Source organism: Neoarius graeffei, chromosome 10, assembly GCF_027579695.1.
Source record: "Neoarius graeffei isolate fNeoGra1 chromosome 10, fNeoGra1.pri, whole genome shotgun sequence".
In the NCBI taxonomy this organism is placed as follows: Eukaryota; Metazoa; Chordata; class Actinopteri; order Siluriformes; family Ariidae; genus Neoarius; species Neoarius graeffei.
The window spans coordinates 63,123,341-63,148,775 of NC_083578.1; the positions used below are offsets into that span (position 1 = coordinate 63,123,341).

Sequence of the window (25,435 nt, forward strand, 5' to 3'; positions counted from 1 at the left end):
GTATTTGGAAAGTCCATTTACGGGGTATGGCGTACATGACGTGACATTAATTGGGGGGGGGGGACGACACCTATGTTCACATGTATGCACCATGTCAGATTAGTCTTTAATGGGGGGGGGGGGGGGGGGACAAGTTCATCCTGTTGTTGGTTTTTGAACAATTTGTTCTCAAGCTTCGTGTTTACTAATGAAGTTCTCAAGCTCAGACAACAAAATATGCCAAACCTCTCTCTCCACTGAAGTAAACACTGTTCATTATTATTATTATTATTATTATTATTATTATTATTATTATTAATAATAATAATAATAATAATAATAAATAGGACTATTAGCAATCAGAAGTCTACTGTACAAACAAAATTAAATAATTTAGAGTGATTAAATAAATAAATAAATAAATAAATAAAGCCCACACTGATTTTGACAAACAGTTTAAAAGAAAAAGTACAGTGTATATGTACAGTATATATCATAGTCAAGTATACCCAAATTTGTCACATCATAAAAGTGTACAAATGCTGAGAAAATAAACAATTCACTACTAAACACTAGGTTCTTAACCTGTATCAGGTATATGCGCACATCTCAAACAGATCTACTTATTTTAAGCTCAGTACAACATGCAAGCTAACAGACAGGGATCAGTATATAATGTCAGTAAAAGCAAACATCCGAAAAATCCTCTTTAGTCAAAAATAAGCAGTTGGGGTGGTACCGATGATGCTTATTTTTTCTTCTTATTCTTAATCAAACCTGCATATGGACATGGCTTTTTCTTCCCAATGCAACAATTCCTTTTTAAAAGAGTATTAATATTTTTAATAATGGTGCCCACAGGATGTGGTGACACTTTCTTTTGCGATTGTTTCCACTTAAAGCTTTTGTGAGACAACATATCAAAATAAGTTTCATGTACTGTAATGTACGGTATGTCATTTAAAAAAAAAAGCTCAAAATTTAAAAAAGTCAATGTACTACTGAACTAGTTTTTCAACTGGGAATTTTAACTAGCTGTTTCAAAGAATTTAGGTTGTTGATACTGAAAACAGTCATCAAAATGGTAAAAATGCAAAAGTCAATCAGTAGTATTTTTACAATCCGACTCAAGCAGTTTCTGAAAGAATTTTACTTGTACTAAAGTAAACTTACACTAACTTTGTTATCCTGCTTTTCTCACCATGTAGCCTTCTATGTTTAGGCTTTTTACGTATGGAATGATTACTGTCTGTATGTCGATGTTTCTTATATAACGACCTGTTGATTACACAAGTCACATTTTCCCTAACATCCAACACTCTCAGAAAATAAAGCACATTATTGTCCCTTTAGGGGTACAATGGCTTATGGGGTAGTGCCCTCTAAGGTATTTTTGTACTCTTTATGTACTGCTTGGGGACATATATGTACATTTTTGGCCGTAAAAAGGTACACATAGTTACCTTGAGGTCCAATAATGAGCCCTAGGAGGTACATTAGTGTAGACTGTACCTTGGGGGCCAGAAATGAACTACTGTACCCCTATTTCTGACAGCAAATGTAAACCATCAAAGCTGCATTTGTCTAATGGTACTAGCAGAAAGATTAAAGAAAACATTAATCTCTTTTCCTCCAAATTAAGAATATGCAATTAATTTAAATAAAACCTAAATGAACTAGTTGTAAATCTTGTTCTCTATCAGATTGTATAAAATTAATGTTAAAATAATGTCCAGTAAATGATACCCAACGTAAATCATAATTATCAAATCCATAACTACTCTGTGCTAATTAAGTGTGCAGCCTTCGCACTTAGTTTAGACAGCATCTGTTTATTACAGTTCCTGGATTATTCATTTGACTGTCTGCTTGAGATCGAATTCACAACTAAAAACTTCAAGTCTCCGTGTTTATTTTTTAGTTATTTATTCAAGAGTATTTTGTGAGATGCTTATCGTTACCTGAATGAGAATGTAAGGGTCTACCTAATATTAGCCACAATAACATGTGACATGACAGTAATTCTGAAGTATCTTTGACAGGAAACTGGTAATAGTCGTAAGTAAGTAAGTAAGTAAGTAAGTAAGTAAGTAAGTAAGTAAGTAAGTAAGTAAGTAAATAGCTATGTATATCTACCAGTGATTTAAATCAATGATATTTTGGGAAATGTTTACTTCTGAAAAAAAAAATCAAATATAATTATGGCCAAAAAGGTTATATTCCATTGTCTTACACAGGACATAAACGGCATCAAATGTTAGATTCAAACTGGTTTCCGAATATAAGCATAGAAATAATCTATTGAAATTACATCTGCTGATTATTGAGTGAATGCTGAATAATGCATTCTTGCTAAACTAGAGTAAGGTTTATGATTTGCTTGATTACCCTAACTCCAGCTTAATATCTAGTGTATCTTTAGTTACCTGCATTTCCGGGTAGTTCCAGAGGACTGGATTCGAAAGTGTGTTGTACATGTCCAGAGCTTTACTAAAGATATGTGATGCACTTCCTGGAAATAAGAATTTGAGCAGCGCTTCATTGTGCGCTTTGATATTCTACTTACAGGCCTAAACAAAGTACCTTCAAGAATTTAACTCAAGCTTATCTTACCTGGAGCTCCATTTCAACAAATGGGAGTGACTGATATCTGTAAGGGACAAGGTTCCCCTGTTATTTTCTATATGGACAAAACAAAAAGACTGAATAGAACTAATCACTACTAACACATGATCCCAAAGGCAATAATGTGAAAATTGTTTTGTTTATATCTCTTCATAAAAGCATAACTCAACCTCTTTAAAACATCTTAAGATAACTCTTAGAACAATCTTTGACTTTTTTTCTTTTCTTTTTTGTTTTTGCATGTCAGCTATTCTGGATAAAATGAAGCAGTTAGACTTGTTAGCTGGATAGTCACTCAAGTTTTAACTTAACATTTTCCAACAACAAGTTTTCATTTAAAAAAATCATAAATAAGTTACTTGGTCACCATTTTAATGTTGTGCCATAACCCAAAGACATATCTAATAGCCTAATAACTAATAAACTTAATCATCAACAGAGATTATTTTGGAGTTGCACACTAACAAGATTATACAGGAAAGTGTAGATGAAATATCACATCACACGATTTTAAAATTAGTATAGGCATATTTAATGTTTTATTCTGAATCACAAAATATTACCAAGTAAATTTAATCATTTTTCCACGAGCTAGACTTGTTTGATTCTGTACATATTTATGTTCTCCGATAACAATATAAAGACTGTTTTTCTGTCATAAGGAACACAAAACTAATGAACACAACGAATTTTCAAACTGTTTTACAACCAGAAAAGATCAATAAAGTTATCAAACTTTCCAAAATCTCTCCAAAATACAGTACTGTGCAAGCCTTTGACACTTTTTTTAGTGCAAACTTTGTTATAGATTTTTTATTTTATGACTTCTACATTATCGAGTCAGTACAAAAACATTTCAGTTAGTTTTCCAGCACAAAACTGTTACAAGACTGTCAAAGTGTCCAGAAGAACTGTGGCTGGTTCTGTAAGATGCTCAGTAAAACCTACAGCTCATTTCCTTATCAAACTGCACTCACTGTACCTCAGACTATGATTGTTATTATTCTCGTATTATTTACTGTTCTTTGTAGTATTTTTTGAAACGTAGGAACATTTAATTTCCTAACTTTTTGAGGGCATCTTTGCTCTGCAGCATTTCTTTGTATGTGCCTCAGACTTTTGTACTGTACGTCTCTGGAACAAGAATGTTGTTTGTTGTTATTATTAATATTAATATAATGTGTGTGTGTGTGTGTGTGTGTGTGAGAGAGAGAGAGAGAGAGAGAGAGAGAGCTATTATTTATTGTCGTTTGTAGTATTTTTTGAAACGTAGGAACATTTAATTTCATAACTTTTTGAGGGCATCTTTGCTCTGCAGCATTTCTCTGTATGTGCCTCAGACTTTTGCACTGTCTCTGGAACAAGAATGTTGTTTATTGTTATTATTAATATAGTGTGTGTGTGTGTGAGAGAGAGAGAGAGAGAGAGAGAGAGAGAGAGAGAGAGAGCTATTATTTATTGTTGTTTGTAGTATTTTTTGAAACGTAGGAACATTTAATTTCATAACTTTTTGAGGGCATCTTTGCTCTGCAACATTTCTCTGTATGTGCCTCAGACTTTTGCACTGTCTCTGGAACAAGAATGTTGTTTATTGTTATTATTATTATTATTAATATAGTGTGTGTGTGTGTGTGTGTGTGAGAGAGAGAGAGAGAGAGAGAGAGAGCTATTATTTATTGTTGTTTGTAGTATTTTTTGAAACGTAGGAACATTTTATCTCAACTTTTTGAGGGCATCTTTGCTCTGCAACATTTCTCTGTATGTGCCTCAGACTTTTGCACTGTCTCTGGAACAAGAATGTTGTTTGTTGTTATTATTATTATTATTATTAAGAATATAGTGTGTGTGTGGTTAAAAATAGAGTTAATAGAGAGTGTGATTCCTGACCAAATAGACTAACTGGAGATTATCCAGAAAATTATCCAGCCACCTGTTAAAAAGAATTGGAATATGGATAGCGAAGATACCACCACCAAACACCACCACCACATTATTTTATTTCTCCTACTCGGATAAAAGCTCTGAACACTGTTAGCTTGGCAGCTAATGGCTCAGGGGGCGTGTAGGCTGCGCTGCCCTGTGGCAAAACTACAAACACTTAATCTGTGTTTTGACCCCTGGAAACCGACGGACGCGCCACTTCCTTCTAAATTTAGCCGCATTCTGGTCGATTCTCAGTCGGGCTCATGTGACCAGAATAAGCCGCTGGTCCCTTGAGGCTGGCTGAAGCCCCGCCGCTCTCCATTGCAGCTTGACGGTTCGGCACGTCCTGGCGGCGCGCGACACACAACGCCATCCTCATCCGGGTGAAAGCCCGCAGCAGCCATGGCGCAGGGCAACCATTTTCTCACCATCCCCAAACAGGAGGGTCTTTTCACGACCATTAAGAGCGGCCGAGCCGGGGAGACCCGCGATGATTCGGCTGATGAGGATGAGGAAGAAACCGAGGAAGACGTGCGGTTCATACCGCGGTGCTCTCCTGTACCGAGAAAGCGCGGCCCGTCCATTGCAGACGAGACGGCCGAGTACATGCGGATTCGCTTCGCGTTGCCGCAGAGAAGGGTGTCTTTCGCGGACGCCTCTGGAGGAGAGCTGGTGGACACGCGAGAGTTCGCAGCGTTCGACTCGGACGACGAAGACAACGACGCCAACTGGGAGGAAGAAGAGGCGAGGTGTCGCCGAGCTTACCTGCAGCCCGCGTACCGCGTGTGGCCCGAGTTCCAGACTCGTGCGGGAAACGAACTGAGCCTCGCGGTGCGCGCGAATAAAGTCGAGGTGGAGAAAGTGAGCGCTGTGCAGGACGAGCCGCTCGCCTTCGACGCGCTGATCTGCGTGCTTAACGTTTCTTATCACAAACGCGTCGATGTCCGGTCCACCATGGACGGCTGGATCACCTACTCTGACTCCGCCGCCGAGTACGTGCAGGGCTCTAACGACGGCGACATGGACCGGTTTTCGGTCAGGCTGTCCTTCGCCGAGCCCTACCTCTTCAACGGAGCGCGGATCGACTTTGTCGTGCGTTATGAAGTGTCCGATCGAGAGTTCTGGGCAAACAATTCTGGCAGGAATTATTCAGTGGTCCTTGTCGTGTCCTATGAGGAAGACACGGGTCCGGTTTCTAAGGTAGACGATCGAGAAATTAAAGGCATCCTGAAGCCTCCAAGACCCAGGTAAATGCCCTGCAACGCGTGCGTTATAAATAGGCGTCTAACAGTCGTCGCTTAGCAACGCTTTTGTTTGGGGCTGCAGCAATCCCTGATCCACTGCACATCTGTTTAGACAGTGTCATTTTAATTTGCTGCATCTGTGTATGTTGATTGTTCAGGAGTTTAAAGCAGATACGCAGAACCTTTATTTTTAAATACATTTCTGAGTGGATAGTATTTCCATCCTTGACTCTTGTATGCTGCATAATTGGGGAAAAATATATATTTTTGCAGCGGTAATGGTTGGCACTGTCGCCTCACAGCAAGAAGGTCCTGGGTTCGAACCCGGCTGCCGGCAAGGGCCTTTCTGTGCGGAGTTTACATGTTCTCCCCGTGTCTGCCTGGGTTTCCTCCGGGTGCTCTGGTTTCCCCCACAGTCCAAAGACATGCAGGTTAGGTTAACTGGTGACTCTAAATTGACCGTAGGTGTGAATGTGAGTGTGAATGGTTGTCTGTGTCTATGTGTCAGGCCTGCGATGACCTGGTGACTTGTCCAGGGTGTACCCCCCCTTTCGCCCGTAGTCAGCTGGGATAGGCTCCAGCTTGCCTGCGACCCTGTAGGACAGGATAAGCGGCTACAGATAATGGATGGATGGAGATGTATATATTATTTTGGGGTGCAGCATGGTGGTGTAGCGGTTGGCACTGTCACCTCACAGCAAGAAAGTCCTGGGTTCAAGCCCAGCAGCCGGCGAGGGCCTTTCTGTGTGGAGTTTGCACGTTCTCCCCGTGTCTGCATGGGTTTCCTTCGGGTGCTCCGGTTTCCCCCACGGTCCAAAGACATGCAGGTTAGGGCTAATTGGTGACTCTAAATTGACCGTAGGTGTGAATGTGAGTGTGAATGGTTGTCTGTGTCTATGTGTCGGCCCTGCGATGACCTGGCAACTTGTCCAGGGTGTACCCCGCTTCTCACCCATAGTCAGCTGGGATAGGCTCCAACTTGCCTGCGACCCTGTAGAACAGGATAAGCGGCTACAGATAATGGATGGATGGATATATATTTTTGAGAGTTAAAATCAACCGCAAAGTTGGCATTCAAGCTGCGCCGCTGAGCCAGCCAGCCCTGAGTCCGTGACGTCACAGCGGGACCCGGTGCTATAGACTAAAGCCAGACTCAGCAGGCGAGAGTGGTTGCAATGGCCTCTTCATTTGGATTTATTGGAGATTCTTCAGATTCCTCAGATAGTAATACACCTGACTGTGATCGTCCTGAAATTGGAGTGTGTGTACATGCTAGAACCTTATCAGTTCGAACCATCGGAAAGTGAATCCGATAGTAACATGTCGGCCACGGAGGCCCCCATCTTACGAAACGAAGCCGTCTAGAGAATTGGATGGAATTGAACTGACAGTCTCATGTGACTCTGATTAAAACAGGCTAGGTGTTATAACTTATGCAACATACATGTACATGTATGCATTTTCACTGATAAAACATAAAAGGCTAATTAAATAATCAGATGAACTGAGACAATCACATGCTGAAGCAAATTAAATAATCTTATACCGGTAACTTAAACGCACAATACAAGTTACATGTCTTAATCTAAATGCAGGTAAACAACGAGTGTTGTTGTTTTTGTTGTGATGTAACCAAATGAGAGTCGCATCTTACCCGTCTGTGTTCTCGCTTCTTGAAAGCCGATCTTGTGGCCGATTGTTTTGAAATAATCTGACTTTCAGTTCTTCGTTCGTTCGCTTCTTCCATGTAAGGGCGAGATATTGCTCCTGAGGCAAGCATATCCAGCGGGGGGGAAAAGCATATCCAGCGGAGAAATCTGACGACTGGTCCACTCATTCTCCATTTTCTCCATACTGAGTACTCCGCCATTACTGCTCAGCTCACACTGCGGGAGAACTGGTGCAACTGAACTTTCTTTCCTTTTCTTGTAGTTTTCTTTTTCTTTAATTGTTGGTACTGCACCCTCTTTCAATACGGACTTATAGCCAACACTCCTCAACAGATCAGAGGTTTCGTACGAGTCATCAGTAAAATGTGCAGAGGAGAGACCACTTCGTAGGTGCCCAATCCGTGAATTTCTCACAAAACACGTCCAAATTTTTGCAGTTTGAACATTCTTGGGCCATGAATACAACATAAATCCACCTTCTGTCGTGTTGCTGCATCCACCAGCAACACATCTACGTGGCATGGCGATAAATTAGCTCAAAATAGAGGATCGAAGTTGCAGTCAGCTCTGTATTTTAGTATAGCAGAAATGGCGATGAGATCGATAGCCTTCCCGCTGTGACATCACAGATGTCAAGGTCATTCACTCAGACCGCTACCTATATAAATCACTTTTATCGTAAAAATTACTGTATTAGATTTATTGTTAACGCTTAAAACTATTCCTGTGCCATTCTTGAGGTCTCAAGGCATTTATAAACAAAAAGTGAGGCCATGGTTCTGCGTATCTGCTTTAAACTCACATACACTCACTGGTCACATTAATAAGAACACATTCACCTTAAGACATCCACTGTAACCTCAGATTCCTGTTCTGTACTGACAGGAGTGCAGCCTGAAACACTCTTTTGCTCCTGTAGTCCATCCACCTCGAAGTTTGACATATAATGCATTTCTGTTGTTTACCATCTACTAAAGTTCTGCTATGGCATATGATTGCCTCCCTTGTTTGTATGAACTCAACATCATGCATGGGATACATTTTGAGAGTAGCAGCATGTGCATGCACACATGCACGCACACACGCAGCTATCCTAGAGGGCAGGAGGGACATGAAAATAGGACAAGGGAGGATTCACTTTCAGGATTGGTACTTGCAAACCTTCCACTTGACCTTTTCCTAGAGGCTGCTGGATAGAAATATGACAGACTGCATTTGAACAGAGGGTGCACGCTAAATGTTTTACACCTGCAACCTCCCGTATCTCTTTTGATGTTAGGAAAAATGCATTCATATAAAATCACGGAGTGTAGCAGTATTACATTCCGTACTCCAGCAACTTTCGACCTTTAACCCAAATGTCAAATGGCACTGCTCCCCACAAGCTGCTGAAAAAGCTAAAGGTCATCCTCTGTTTTCTCAGAGGAGCAACTTTCATTCCAGAACAGCTACTTAAGTGGAAAACGATTGTACTGCTTCTGCTGGGATATTATTGCACATCCAGTTGCAGCTGAACATGAACACTATTTAAGGGCAAGTTACAAACAATACTCAGTGCTTGGCACAACCACTGATCGGCAGACCACAGAGCATAAACAAGCACTTGTATAATATATTATATCCTTCATCAAAAAAATTCCCTTGCAGGGACTGGCCAAGGATGGGTCACATGACATTAAAAATAGTTCCACCATTGATTAAGCAATATATCTTGTGACACCAAAAAAAAAAAAATAGGATATGGTGTGAGTAAGTAAGTCATGGTATATCCTGGATTTATTCTATCTACATTCACTGGATAGGAGCAGTCGCGTGCTCTGATTGGCTACTCTACTACTATCAGCTCATATACGATGAGTAGAGAAAAACAAAATGGCGGAACATGTTGTTGAACCAACCGAGGACGAAATAAAAATTCTACTCGAAAACAAAACCCCAAAAATTACAAAAAAAGCACAACAAAATATGGAATAAAAGTATTTGATGGTAGGAACGTATCTTTATTTTTCAAGAATTATTATGATGTCATTTTTCACAAATTGCTACTGTCATTTCGCTGGTTTGTTTACATTTTAAGCAGAAATTATTTTGTCAGATGTTTTTGTCTAAAGTTTTTATTTATCGAATTTCCCCAAAATGAAAATGCTCTGTTTCTCAAAATCCAGTGAATGTGGATAGAATAAAAGTTATTCCACTCAGTCTTGTCGTACATGGGTTATAGTCAGCTGTCAGCTCATGTATGACTCGATTTTGTGAAATAACTGTTAAATACCATGAACTGACCTCACGATTCCAAGCTATACAGCCGACTCGAGTCACAGCTGTGAGTTAGACCTCTTATTTTTTTCAGGTTTATTTCTAATTCTTTGTAGTTAACGCTTTTAGTTTGGACTTTTTTGATTAGGGATATAAATCAAATATACCATGCACTGAGAGGCACCGGTAATTATGGATTCTCTTTGGTGACTAGCATAGTACTATTTTCTTCGAGGCTGCGCCCCTCACAAAATAGTACTATACCAGTCACCTCAGAGAATCCATCATTTCAACCGGAGCCTCTCAGTGCATGGTATATTTGATTACTAGTCAAAAGTTTGGACACACCTTCTAATTCAGTGGTTTATTTTTATTAATTAAGACACTTCATGTCTTAAAGTAATGATGGATGTCGTTTCTCTTTACTTAGTTGAGCGGCTCTTGACATAATATGGATTACTATAGTTGTGGAATAGGACTATTTATTTATTATTATAGGACTATTTATTATTATTACAGTGCTCAGCGTAAATGAGTACACCCCCTTTGAAAAGTAACATTTTAAATAATATCTCAGTGAACACAAACAATTTCCAAAATGTTGACAAGACAAAGTTTAATATAACATCTGTTTAACTTATAACATGAAAGTCTTCTTCTTTTGGCTGCTCCCAATTAGGGGTCGCCACAGCGGACCTTTCATCTCCATTGCTTACTGTCTTCAGCATCCTTCTCTACCACACCTGCCACTTTCATGTCCTCCATCACCACATCCATGTATCTCCTCTTTGGCCTTCCTCGTTTTCGTTTGCCTGGCAGCTCCATCCTCAACATTCTCCTTCCCACATGCTCTGCATCTCCTCTCAGGATGTGCCCATATCATCTCAGTCTCCTCTCTCTTAGCTTAATTCCCAAGCTCTCCACATGCGCTGTCCCTCTGATGTGCTCATTCCTTATCCTGCCCAACCTTGTCACTCCCATCGCAAACCTTAACATCCGCAACTCCGCCACCTCCAACTTTGCCTCCTGCCTCTTCGTTAAGGGTACGGTCTCCAATCCGTACATCACAGCTGGTCTCATTACTGTCTTATACAGCTTACCTTTCACTTTTGCTGGGACTTTCCTATCACAAATGATTCCTGAAATCCTTCTCCAACTGCTCCACCCTGCCTGCGCTCTCTTTCTCACCTCACTATCGCAGCCCCCATTTTCCTGCACAGTTGACCCCAGGTACTTGAATTCACCAACTTTCTTTACGTCTACTCCTTGCATCTTCACTACACTCTCATCTCCATTCTCATTGATGCGCATGTATTCTGTTTTGCTCCTGCTCACCTTCATTCCTCTTTGTTCCAATGCATACTGCCATCTCTCCAAACTCAACTCAACCAAAGTAAGGTTAATAATATAATTTGATTACACATTTTTCAGTTTTACTTAAATTAGCGTGGTGCAAAAATGAGTACACCCCACAACAAAAACTACTGCATCTAGTACTTTGTATGGCCTGCATGATTTTTAATGACAGCACCAAGTCTTCTAGGCATGGAATGAACAAGTTGGCGATATTTTGCAACATCAATCTTTTTCCATTCTTCAACAATGACCTCTTTTAGTGACTGGATGCTGGATGGAGAGTGATGCTCAACTTGTCTCTTCAGAATTCCCCATAGGTGTTTGATTGGGTTCAGATCAGGAGACATACTTGGCCACTGAATCACTTTCACCCTGTTCTTCAGAAATCCAACAGTGGCCTTAGATGTGTGTTTAGGATCATTATCATGTTGGGAAAAGTGCACGATGACCAAGGGCACGGAGTGATGGTAGCATCTTCTCTTTCAGTATAGAGCAATACATCTGTGAATTCATGATGCCATCAATGAAATGCAGCTCCCCGACACCAGCAGCACTCATGCAGCCCCACATAAGGACACTGCCACCACCATGTTTCACTGTAGGCACCATGCATTTTTCTTTGTATTCCTCACCTTTGCGACACCATACAGTTTTGAAGCCATCAGTTCCAAAAACATTTATCTTGGTCTCATCACTCTAGAGTATAGAGTCCCAGTAGTCTTCATCTTTGTCAGCATGGGCCCTGGCAAACTCTAGGCGGGCTTTTTTGTGCCTGGGCTTTAGGAGAGGCTTCTTTCATGGACGGCATCCATGCATGCCATTCCTCTGCAGTGTACGCCGTATTATGTCACAGGAAATAGCCAGCCCAGTTTGGCTTTCTACTTCTTTAGATAACTGCAGTGAACTCGCATGCCGATTTTCTTCAACCCTTCTCATCAGAAGACGCTCCTGTCGAGGTGTTAACTTCCGTGGACGACCTGGACGTCTCTGTGAGATGGTTGCAGTTCCATCTTTCTTAAATATTTGTACCACTTTTGCTACAGTATTCTGACTGATAAATAAAGCTTTGCTGATTTTGTAGCCTTCACCTTTGTGGTGGAAAGAAATTATTTTCTTTCTCAGGTCTTGTGTCATTTCTCTTTCATGTGGTGCCATTGCTGACAGCATGAAATGGGAAGGGGTTTTCTTTAAGTAACACCCTTCTATAGTCAACTGTCTGCTGGACACCTGTGTAATGACTAATTAGACTCGCCTGTGATTGTATTCTTGTTAAATTAGACATTTGTAGTCTACAATTTAGCTTTGCTCCAGAGACTTTCAGTGGGCGTGTACTCATTTTTGCACCACCCTAATTTGAGTAAAACTGAAAAATGTGTAATCTAAGTTTATATTATTAACCTTACTTTCACGTTATAAGTTAAACAGATGTTATATTAAACTTTGTCTTGTCAACATTTTGGAAATTGTTTGTGTTCATTGAGATATTGTTTAAAATGTTACTTTTCAAAGGGGGTGCACTCATTTACGCCGAGCACTGTATTTACTGTTTGATTTCAAACGCATTAAGAAGGCAAGAAATTGCACTAATTAACTTTTGATGAGACACCTGTTAATTGAAAAGCATTCCAGGTGACTACCTCATGAAGCTGGTTAAGAGAATGCTAATAGTGTACAAAGTGTCATCAAATTGGCTACTTTGAAGAATCTAAATTCTGAAACTTTTTTTTGGTTGTTTACCACACAATTCTATGTAATGTTTCATTATTTCATAGTTTTGATGTCTTCAGTATTGTTCTACAATGTAGAAAAGTCAAAATACAGAAAACTTAGGAATGAGTAGGTGTGTCTAAATTTTTGACTATGTTTTGTGAGAGCAAGAATAAATAAATTATAATGTATAGTGGTGCTTGAAAGTTTGTGAACCCTTTAGAATTTTCTACATTTCTGCATAAATATGACCTAAAACAACATCAGATTTTCACACAAGTCCTAAAAGTAGATAAAGAGAACCCAGTTAAACAAATGAGACAAAAATATTATACTTGGTCATTTATTTATTGAGGAAAATGATCCAATATTACATATCTGTGAGTGGCAAAAGTATGTGAACCTCTAGGATTAGCAGTTAATTTGAAGGTGAAATTAGAGTCAGGTGTTTTCAATCAATGGGATGACAATCAGGTGTGAGTGGGCACCCTGTTTTATTTAAAGAACAGGGATCTATCAATGTCTGATCTTCACAACTCATGTTTGTGGAAGTGTATCATGGCACGAACAAAGGAGATTTCTGAGGACCTCAGAAAAAGTGTTGCTGATGCTCATCAGACTGGAAAAGGTTACAAAACCATCTCTAAAGAGTTTGGACTCCACCAATCCACAGTCAGACAGATTGTGTAGAAATGGAGGAAATTCAAGACCATTGTTACCCTCCCCAGGAGCGGTCGACCAACAAAGATCACTCCAAGAGCAAGGCGTGTAATGGTTGGCGAGGTCACAAAGGACCCCAGGGTAACTTCTAAGCAACTGAAGGCCTCTCTCACATTGGCTAATGTTAATGTTCATGAGTCCACCATCAGGAGAACACTGAACAACAATGGTGTGCATGGCAGGGTTGCAAGGAGAAAGCCACTGCTCTCCAAAAAGAACATTGTTGCTCATCTGCAGTTTGCTAAAGATCATGTGGACAAGCCAGAAGGCTATTGGAAAAATGTTTTGTGGACGGATGAGACCAAACTAGAACTTTGTGGTTTAAATGAGAAGCGTTATGTTTGGAGAAAGGAAAACACTGCATTCCAGCATAAGAACCTTATCCCATCTGTGAAACATGGTGGTGGTAGTATCATGGTTTGGGCCTGTTTTGCTGCATCTGGGCCAGGACGGCTTGCCATCATTGATGGAACAATGAATTTTGAATTATACCAGCAAATTCTAAAGGAAAATGTCAGGACATCTGTCCATGAACTGAATCTCAAGAGAAGGTGGGTTATGCAGCAACACGACCCTAAGCACACAAGTCGTTCTACCAAAGAATGGTTAAAGAAGAATAAAGTTAATGTTTTAGAATGGCCAAGTCAAAGTCCTGACCTTAATCCAATTGAAATGTTGTGGAAGGACCTGAAGCGAGCAGTTCATGTGAGGAAACCCACCAACATCCCAGAGTTGAAGCTGTTCTGTACAGAGGAACGGGCTAAAATTCCTCCAAGCCGGTGTGCAGGACTGATCAACAGTTACCAGAAACGTTTAGTTGCAGTTATTGCTGCACAAGGGGGTCACACCAGATACTGAAAGCAAAGGTTCACATACTTTTGCCACTCACAGGTATGTAATATTGGATCATTTTCCTTAATAAATAAATTACCAAGTATAATATTTTTGTCTCATTTGTTTAACTGGGTTCTCTTTATCTACTTTTAGGACTTGTGTGAAAATCTGATGTTTTAGGTCATATTTATGCAGAAATATAGAAAATTCTAAAGGGTTCACAAACTTTCAAGCACCACTGTATATGCAGTGTCACAACATTTATTACCATCCAGAGCTGCAGTTATCATTATTTTTGCAGTCTTGATGACGGGATAGTTGAACCACTCTAACTTCTCCAGCACATCCCAAAGACTTTCAGTGGGGTTAAGGTCAAGTCTCTGTGTTGGCCAATTCATGTGCTAAAGTGATTCCTCATGCTCCCTGAACCACTCTTTCTCTATTTGAGCCCCGATTTTATGTCTGTGCCATCAGGGAAGAAAAAGTCTATTAATGTGATACCTGGTCATTTAGTACATTCAAGGAGTCAGTTGACTTCCTTTTATTGCTAAATAATGTTGCTGAGCCTTGACCTGACCAGTTGAAGCAGCTACAAGTCATAACACTGTCTCCAGAGGCTTATACAGTGGCCACTACGCATGATGGGTGCATCATGACATGAGTTTTCCTTCTTACCCTGACATGCCCATCGCTCTGGAATAGGGTGAATCTCATTAGACTACGTGACCTTTTTCCATTGCTCCAGAGTCCAAGCTTCACGCTCCCAAAAAATTTGAACACTTTTTTCCGATTATCATGACTAACAAGTGGCTTTCTTATGGCCACACAGCCGTTTAGTCCCAATCCTGTGAGTTCTCATTGCATAGTCTATGGAAATGTTCTTACTTTCACTATTAAACATAGCCGAGTTCTTTGGTCTTTGTTTATTTATTTATTTTTAATGATTTGACTTCACCAAGTGTTTGTGATCTCCACTCACGATCTGTCAAGTTTTTTTTCCGACCACATTTCTTCTGTGAAGTTGATGGTTCACCACTATCCTTGTAGGTTTGAATAATGCGCAGTTCTTAACCCAATTCCAGTAACTTCAACAGTCTCCTTATTTATGTTCTTTGCTTGATGCAGGCCAATAATTTGACCTTTCTAGAACACAATAACATCTTTTCTATGACCACAGGATACATCTTCTGACATGGTTCTTAAAGAAATGAGAAGCTACTCACTGCATCAGTTAGGGATAGAAGAACTGTTGCCAGCTGAAATGTATTTATGCAGTAATTATCCAAACCTTAAGTATTTGCTTATTTAAATCCAAATGGTGACTCATATAATATATATTGTGTATGTATACACATATATACAGGGTGTCCCAGAAGTTAGGGGGCAACTGTGTATGGTCTATTGAGGTATTTCACCTGACGTCACAGGGTCACGTGACGCCCCAGTGTCCGCCATTTTGAACGTCAAGCTACATACTAACGCTGCAGACAGAGAGGGAGAACCAGCTTGAAAAAAAACGTGTTACAGACACCTAGAATAGATTAATTTGTCAGTAAGCACTCTATAAATAACCATGGTGTTTGCTTGTTGTGCTGTGGGCTGCCACAACAGACAGGGACAGCGTGCAGGACGCTCCTTTTACTGGTTTCTAGTGATGGGAATTTCGGCTCTTTTTCGGGAGCCGGCTCTTTTGGCTCTTCTTACTATAAGGAGTATAACTCTTTTGGCTCCCAAATGGCTCCTGAGATTTTATTTTTGATTTAATTGCTGCAATTAACTAGTTAATTAATTACATTATTATTTATATTTTATCAATAGGATGTTTTCCATTTTATTTTTTAGTTTTTGTAGCCATTGTAAAGCTTTGTAAAGTATAGCAGTGTAACAATGTTCTAGCTATAGAAATAAAACTTACTTACCAATTAATAAATTATTTTCTCACAAACATAATGCAAAACTGTGTTATATTACCAATATAAAATACACAGCTGATTTTCCCCTCCTCAGGTGCCTCACAGACTCCTCTCCCCTGCGCTCCACAGCTTTAAGCATTACACCAATTTTCGTATTTTCGCAGCTGTGAATGACATCAACCCCCCAACCAAAAAAAGTAGGCGTACACTATGCTACTTTTTTTCCTTTGAATGGTAATAGACAACACAAAGACGCAATCGGACAGCAACTTTTTTTGTGAAAGTCTCTCTCTCTGAGGCACCTAAGGACAAAAAACTAATTCGGCTCCCCAACTCAGCTCCCACCGAAGAGCCGGCTCCCGTCGTTCACTTCAAAGAGCCGGCTCTTTGAACCGGATCGTTCGCGACTGACACATCACTACCGGTTTCCTACTGAGCCAGACAAGAGGGATTGCAGCTGTGAAGAGACAGGATTGGGAGCCAACAGAGTACTCCAGACTTTGCAGTGATCATTTCATTTCAGGTTAGTTTATCAGTTAACGCAATTTTGATAAAATATATAGCAAAAAGTAAATGGGTCAGTGTTTGTTAACCCATCTGAGCAGTGAAACAAGGCAGTATTAATTTGTCTAGGGTTGCATGTAGCAGACATCAGACATAAAACGCAATAACAGAGGCTAGAAAGAAACGGGACACAGAAATAAATAAACAGGGCTCCATACCAAGGCTGGGTACAGTGTTTGTGATAAAAGACAGATCCAATTTAACACGAATCACAGCTTACTTTCTTGTTAAAATGTGCAAAAGTCTCCACCATCTCATACCGCCTTGCACTGAAGGACTTAAGCGTGCCGTCCAAAATGGCTGCGTCACGTGACTTGGTCACGTGGGTGAAATACCTCAATTGATCCTCATTTTGCCCCTCATTTTGCCCCCTAACTTCTGGGATATTGTGTGTTTGTGTGTGTATATATGGTCTGTCTCAGAAACTGGGTACTGTGGGGGTACCCCATGAAATATACTCACAGTCAATAAACTATACGGTTTTGAATGGTGATGTTGGTTTTAATTTGAAATAAAATGATGAAAGAAATAATACAGATAAAACTAAATCTTTGATGTGAATACTCTATTTAGAATTTGGCAAAAATTCTGCAAATTTGTGGAAAAATGGCGGCTTGAACTTGGACATGATAAATGGTTGACTACATCGCATTCCCTTAAAAAGGTTGTAGTCCACTGAAAAGTCTACAGTTATCACTAATTGTATTTTAAGTTGTAACTTTATACACCTAAGGATTGGTGTGCTCACAGAATAATCATAACCATAATGAAACATCATGCAAAATATTTGATCACCATTGTAACTCCATTTTCCGCATACCCAAAACCAATACGATCAAAGCCTCAGGGTCAAGGTCACTACCTCACCAAAAGTAGAAACTTAAAATCACTACGCCATATAAAAATTTAGTTATAAATCTGCGATTTTGTTTTTTAAAACGAAAGCTGAAAGTTAGGTATAGTATATGTTTCTTACAGAATATGTCACAATGGTAGCTGGTCTTGTATGAATTTCTGAGCTACAGTGGTGCTTGAAAGTTTGTGAACCCTTTAGAATTTTCTATATTTCTGCATAAATATGACCTAAAACATCAGATTTTCACACAAGTCCTAAAAGTAGATAAAGAGAACCCAGTTAAACAAATGAGACAAAAATATTATACTTGGTCATTTATTTATTAAGGAAAATGATCCAATATTACATATCTGTGAGTGGCAAAAGTATGTGAACCTCTAGGATTAGCAGTTAATTTGAAGGTGAAATTCGAGTCAGGTGTTTTCAATCAAAGGGATGACAATCAGGTGTGAGTGGGCACCCTGTTTTATTTAAAGAACAGGGATCTATCAAAGTCTGACCTTCACAACACACGTTTGTGGAAGTGAATCATGGCACGAACAAAGGAGATTTCTGAGGACCTCGGAAAAAGCGTTGTTGATGCTCATCAGACTGGAAAAGGTTACAAAACCATCTCTAAAGAGTTTGGACTCCACCAATCCACAGTCAGACAGATTGTGTAGAAATGGAGGAAATTCAAGACCATTGTTACCCTCCCCAGGAGTGGTCGACCAACAAAGATCACTCCAAGAGCAAGGCGTGTAATAGTCAGCGAGGTCACAAAAGACCCCAGCATAAATTGTAAGCAACTGAAGGCCTCTCTCACACTGGCTAATGTTAATGTTCATGAGTCCATCATCAGGAGAACACTGAACAACAATGGTGTGCATGGCAGGGTTGTAAGGAGAAAGCCACTGCTCTCCAAAAAGAACATTGCTGCTCATCTGCAGTTTGCTAAAGATCACGTGGACAAGCCAGAAGGCTATTGGAAAAAGGTTTTGTGGACGATGAGACCAAAATAGAATTTTTTTGTTTAAATAAAAAGCATTATGTTTGGAGAAAGGAAAACACTGCATTCCAGCATAAGAACCTTATCCCATCTGCGAAACATGGTGGCAGTAGTATCATGGTTTGGGCCTGTTTTGCTGCATCTGGGCCAGGACGGCTTGCCATCATTGATGGAACAATGAATTCTGAATTATACTAGCAAATTCTAAAGGAAAATGTCAGGACATCTGTCCATGAACTGAATCTCAAGAGAAGGTGGGTCATGCAGCAAGACAACGACCCTAAGCACACAAATCGTTCTACCAAAGAATGGTTAAAGAAGAATAAAGTTAATGTTTTAGAATGGCCAAGTCAAAGTCCTGACCTTAATCCAATTGAAATGTTGTGGAAGGACCTGAAGCGAGCAGTTCATGTGATAAAACCCACCAACATCCCAGAGTTGAAGCTGTTCTGTACGGAGGAATGGACTCAGGACTGATCAACAGTTACCGGAAACGTTTAGTTGCAGATATTTCTGCACAAGGGGGTCACACCAGATACTGAAAGCAAAGGTTCACATACTTTTGCCACTCACGGATATGTAATATTGGATCATTTTCCTCAATAAATAAATGACCAAGTACAATATTTTTGTCTCATTTGTTTAACTGGGTTCTCTTGATCTACTTTTAGGCCTTGTGTGAAAATCTAAAGATGCTTTAGGTCATATTTATGCAGAAATCTAGAAAATTCTAAAGGGTTCACAAACTTTCAAGCACCACTGTATAAAATGAGTTGTGGTCTATTTTTTACCGTAGCGTGTTATTTGTGTGTGGGGAAGGACACACATTAACAATTTGCATGTGTAGAATGGAATTTTCCACTCCAACAGTTAGAAGTTGATCGTGCTTCCATTTGCGGTCTTTCTGTTACGCGGGTGATCTGTTCGGACGTTATCACTGAAAAGGTGAGTTTTGACAGTTTTATTTTGTTTTAGTCTTGCAGTATAAGGCAATAGAATGTTTGTTTCTTTTTCATCTTACTTTCATATTTTGTAGTGTTTGCGTATTTTTGGCCAATATTTTGCAACCATGGTCAATTTAGATCGAACTTTTGGTAGAATTTATGGCCAGTCATTTTGCCCCGCCCCCGCCTCGCGCTCCGTCCAGTGCGGTAGTGATGTCCCGTTGCTCGCGCGCCGCAGCAGAGACCCACACGACCTTCAGCCAGTACAGTCGCTGTTCTTTTACCACCGCCGTTATTCTCATCTTTCCGGTGTGTTCTTGATTTTTCCATTGTGCCCTATTTCGCCATATCGAATACCCAAAATGTATCATATTATTCATATTTAAGTGAATAATCAATTCAGTCATCATAAGTTGGCATTTTTAACCCAAGCAATCAAAAAGAGGAAATTTATTCAATATTTTCACTCATCTGTGAAGGAGAGGCTTTAATTCTTCATGATGTAGTTATTTTATATGTAAATCAATTTTACAAAAGCATTTGAATTGTAATCAAAAAGAATTTCCACAGTGGAGGCCAGATAAAGCAAGATACTATCTTTATTTTTATTAAACATGACAAAAGAAACATTGAGTGTTAGGTAAATGCAAAAAAAAATAGTAAAATTAGAAAATTTATTTTTTGACCATAATGTCCCAAATGAGAGACCAGTTTCTGAGACAGACCCATATATATATATTAGTGCTGTCAAGCGATTAAAATATTTAATCGCGATTAATGTCGCGACTGTCATAGTTAACTCGCAATTAATCGCAATTTAATCGCACATTTTTGTCACATGAAAAACTATTGTAATTCTCTTATCAGCATAAAAAAGTGAATGGGCTTGCTTTGTACCAATGTTTTTTGTTTTTTTTTATTGCAGAACATAACACGTCTTGTCACAGCCACTGACATCCATAACTTCCATATTAGATGAGAAAACCAAGGGATGAAAAATAAAGTGCATATCACTGTGAAAATAAAAAAAGTTTTATTTTACTCTTCATTAGTTTCTTTTGAAGAGAAGTATTTGCCATAAAAGAAGAAAAAAACAGATAACAAAAATAAAAATTATTCATCATACGTTCAAAAACGTTCATCATAGTGTGGCACTGTATTATCTAATGCTCACTGCTTATAACTATACACCTACCCGGTGGAGATGAGCTGGGAAACTGAAGACTGAAGGAAAAGTATTGAAAAGTATTTTTCCAGTCTCACTTGTGAAAGGTAATCCCATGTGATCTCGTTTGGACGGTAAACCTGTTGGTACAGTTAAACGCACCGCGCGACAAGCCTCAGCAGGAACTACGGGTGACTCGCAGGGCCAAATTAGAATTTGCATTAACGGCACTATTTTTTTAATCGCGTTAAACACGGATGTGAAATCTCCGCGTTTCCGCGGAAATCCGCGTTTTTCAAATTGCCTTTCCGCGTAAAAAATCGTTTTCCGCGTTTTCTAAAATTTAAAAAAAAAAATAAAAAAATATTCGGTAAAGTCTGGCGTGAAACTTTTCCGGATTTTACTAAGCGGAAGTGACGAAAGCTCCTTACAGCGATCTGATCATTATCGCTGTGTGGAGAGGAGTCGCTATTGTACATGCACTGCTACGGCCGAATCCCATTTCACCCCTTGGCCCTTCCCCTCCATTTTGCACGTTCACGTGAAGGGGTAGGGGTATCCCAATCCCAGTTAACGCGGAGGGGTAGGGGAAGGGGTAGGGCTTCTGTACCCCTCCAAACGGAGATTTTCCTGGAGCTGACTCCGAACGAAGGGGTTTGAGTGATTTCCCACAATGCCATGCGGATTTCAGAAAGATGGCGGTTCCCGCGGCGAAAGATTTTGTCATAAATGTATTTTCTCCATTATTTACGTGTTTTAAGTTGTTATCCAGAGGAAACACGCCGCTTGATTCGCTTTCGAGCTGAGAATGAGCAGCGATTTCTGAAATCCAAGCTGCTGCTAAAAAGCTTTGGGAGTGAGTATTGTTTTCGGTTGCTTGACTGCGTACGTTTTGTTCTGTTATTCTCGCTTTTATTGTTTACATGAGTGTTCTGACACCTCATTCTGTCGGATGTGGTGCACGAAGCGCCAAAGATATCCCATTCAGTGGTGTTAGTTAACAAATCACACCCTGCCAGCAGAGATTTCTGGTTCTGCCTCTGGCTCTGACTGTAGCGGCTGGTCGCAGCCAATGACGCATTTGGTCGCGTTTTGCTAACGTAAACGCTGACGGAGGTACGCGATGACGTATGCGATCGTTGAAGGGCTATCCCAATACGTAGGGGTTGAATTTCAAGCCCTATCCCTTGTAGCTCAGTTTCGAGGGGAAGGGGTAGAAATTAGAATTGGGATTGGGCCTAAGTACATGTACTATGAACTGGTGGCAGGGTTTAAATTTTATTGCTAGTTATGTAAGGCCACATAAAATTATATTCTTGTTCCTCATAATCATTACAGCCCGAACCAAAAAAAAAATTGACCCACCATAAACTTTTTTTTTTTTACACTGGTAATTTAGCGTCATGCCTCTGAAACCAGAGTCTGCTCCAACCATTCCAATTTTTCGTGTTTTATCCCCCACATAGCAGAAAAATAAAACAAAATAAAATAAAAATAAAATAAGCCCGTCCTACCCATTTTGAGGAAAAATAGTGATGAGAAACAAGAAATTATTTTCATATGGCCTAACATGACATTTGTAGTGGTGGTAGTTTGGTATCAATGGTAACATTTTTCAGACTTAAGGCCAGACACGGCACCCCAAACCTGAAACATGACACTTTTTTCTAATTTTCAAAATTTTTTTGTAAAGTTCTGAAACATGTATCACTAAAGCACCATGAAATTTGACCAAAACATTTTTTAAACTGAAATGTGCTAATTTAGAAATTTTACATTTTATGTGCTTAAAATGTCACCATTTTAAGTCCTTTTTACAAAAATTTTCGTGGGGGAGACCCCCCAGACCCCCACCAATGGGAGGGCGCACCCTCCCATACCCTCCCCACGACAACTTCGGGGTCGTCTGTTGAGCCTAAAAATTTTCCTCTTTTTTTTTAAATTTGTCACTCACATCCCTGGTTAAATTGAGATCGCGTTAACGCGTTATTATCGCGTTAACTTTGACAGCACTAATATATATATATATATATATATATATATATATATATATATATACACACACACACACACGAGGGTAAGTCAAAAAGTTCTAAGACAGATGTTATAATTTCAAAAGGTGTGAAAGACATCCCCCAGAATTCTACAAAGAAGGAATTCTCCGATGGAAACACCGCTTGCAGAAGTGCTTAGACTTAAATGGAGGATATGTAGAGAAATAGCTTTGTTATTTTCATAAATAAAGACTTTTTTCAATTTGTCTTAGAACTTTTTGGCTTACCATCATGTATATAATGTGTGTGTGTGTGTGTGTGTGTGATGAAAGTAAACAAAATGTATTTCTGAAACCTCTTTAGGGTAATATGACAGAATTAAAGGGTGGAGAATAGATGCAGGTTAGGAATGTGCATTTTGGCTAGTTTTAATTTTCAAATATCTGTAAGTTAATAAGGGGATATTCAGTTAGTCACAAGTTGAAGGAAAATGGTGTAGGGTTATCAAGTGGTATTTTTAAAGAACACTGTACATAATGTTTGTGTATGTCAAGTTCTGTTGGCCTCAACAGTCTCATTGAATTAATGAATTTAGTGAGTCACAATGTGTGTCTGACAGTCAATAGAGATACTATTGTTTTTACTAAACCAGTGAATGATGACACAAAAATGATACACGCACTGTCTGCAACCTGACATGCATGCAGCATCACTTCTTGTGTAAAATTATCTTATTATATATGTATATAGGAATCATTGTATGTAAAATCACTTCATTTTGCTTTTACTTAAGTTATTGAACTTATTTAAATTTATTTTATTTTTATTTGTTCTTTTTTAAGGACTATTTTCTCTTCTATTTTTAGACATATTTACTTCTTCCTTGATTCAGGAGCTTGGTTGCAATTTTGAATTTCCCTCCGGGGATTAATAAAGTAATTCTGATTCTGATTTATCTGTGAATTGAGTACCTAATGCCCCCCCCCCCCCCCCCCCCCCCCCCCCCCCGCAAAAAAAAGCTACTTTGAACATAAAGATATATCTGTTTCCTGCCAAATATTCCCAGACATGTTTTTTTTTGTTTGTTTGTTGTTGTTTTTTTTAATGTTTCCATTTCATGTTCATATGTGGATGCAGGGCATAATGAATAGCAGACGTAACAATATATCGTGTGACAATAAATCACAATACCAATGCGATTATGCTAACTCAAATTGATGAAATATTTTTAAAAAAGAATCACGAATATTAAGTAACTGCATTAAGTAAGTATGTGCAAGTAACTTCACCCTAGGTGGAAGTAACACAGCTCTAATGTCACAAAAGCACATCTAAAATGGGAACGCACTCTTGTGCGATTGAATGTACAAATAGATTCAACAAGAAATCAGAGCTGTTTTTACGGACTGCTGAAACTAAAGAAAAGAGAAGCAGATGTTCATAAAAGTTTATTAAGAAAAGCTGTGTTTGTTCTGAACTTTCTTCATTTTTAATAAAATGAATATTTGAGTTAATAGGCTATTATATTTTACTCTAATCTCTCCAAATGTGGGTTTTATTGTTGGTTATTAAGAAAATATTCCTTTTTTTGACAAAAGGAATTTCTAAGTTGATAGATAAATGTTGCATTTTTCTTGGTGGGGGGGCATTAATGTTCATTTTTGTTTTTCAGAAATATGTTAAAATCAAATTGTGAATTGGGCAAATCATTACATGCCTAACACACAGTCATTTCTGTATTCAAATACTGGCACCTCAAAAGATGAACAGCGTATTCTATTACCTGCATCCACTCCTAATAGAAGTAACAACCTAAAGCTTGCTTTATTTTCTGCTTCTTCTGTAAGGCACCAGTTTGAACTGATGTCTGCCACACTACATGCAAAGAATGACCAGATCATGTTTTAGTCTAAATATGGAGGTGATTATAGGAAATCGCGTGCTGATTGGTCAAGAGAATCGGACTACAGGGTGTTTAAAAAAAATTGTTATTTCACAATCTAATAACTTTGCCAATTCTTGGTCAGTTGACCTCAAATTTTAACAGCATGTGTGGAAACAGGTCGAAATTTTATGTTTAATGTTTTTTGTTTTTATCTTTTTAGGTATAGAAATGGCATTCACTGGAAAAGAAAAGGCGTTTTGTGTGTTAGAGTGCCGTGTCTCAGGCAGCGCACATATTGAAAATTTGTGAAATCATTCATGGAATCCAAATGCCTTTTGAATTTCTCATTCAAATTTTGAGGAATAAATCTTATATTGCTCAACATTAAGCCTGTTCAGTTTCATTTGCCTAGACTATATAGCTTCTGGGATATTTACATCTCAAATAATATCAAATTTTTTGAAACACCCTGTATTTCTCAATCGCCTTGAGTGACTCAGCAAAATGGCAGCCAATTGCTTCATCACTGTAAGTGAGGAAGAATTAGAAATTATGAAAGACAATGCTGTTCCTAAAAGCACTAAAGATGCTACGAAGTTTGGTGTAAAACTATTCAAAGGTAAGGAGGAAATTGTGATTTTATTTTATTGATTTCAAAACAGTATTTTATGTGACTTGGCATAGATAAGTGACAAGTCTGTGCTGCACTTTTATCACATTTGCTTTTGAAGTTTGAAATAAATTATTTCTTTTACTATGATTTTTAATCACCTGTATATTTATACTAAAACAATTATCTGCCTCCAGCTCAG

At 39.0% G+C, this 25,435-nt stretch overlaps 1 protein-coding gene across 4 annotated transcripts in view; it reads left to right on the plus strand.

The window, feature by feature from the left end:
* The first annotated feature begins 4,627 nt into the window (after positions 1 to 4,627).
* Positions 4,628 to 25,435, plus strand: part of si:ch211-167b20.8 (protein phosphatase 1 regulatory subunit 3A) — a 52,544-nt gene continuing 31,736 nt past the window's right edge. Inside the window, exon 1 of one of the 4 annotated variants that reach the window (XR_009655532.1) lies at positions 4,628 to 5,774. Coding sequence is in view for 3 of the 4 variants with exons in the window: in XM_060932059.1 (XP_060788042.1) it covers positions 4,930 to 5,774 (845 nt within the window). In the remaining variant the exon portion in view is untranslated. The remainder of the gene's footprint in view (positions 5,775 to 25,435) is intronic. The other 3 variants (XM_060932059.1, XM_060932057.1, XM_060932058.1) reach the window with 3 other exon arrangements.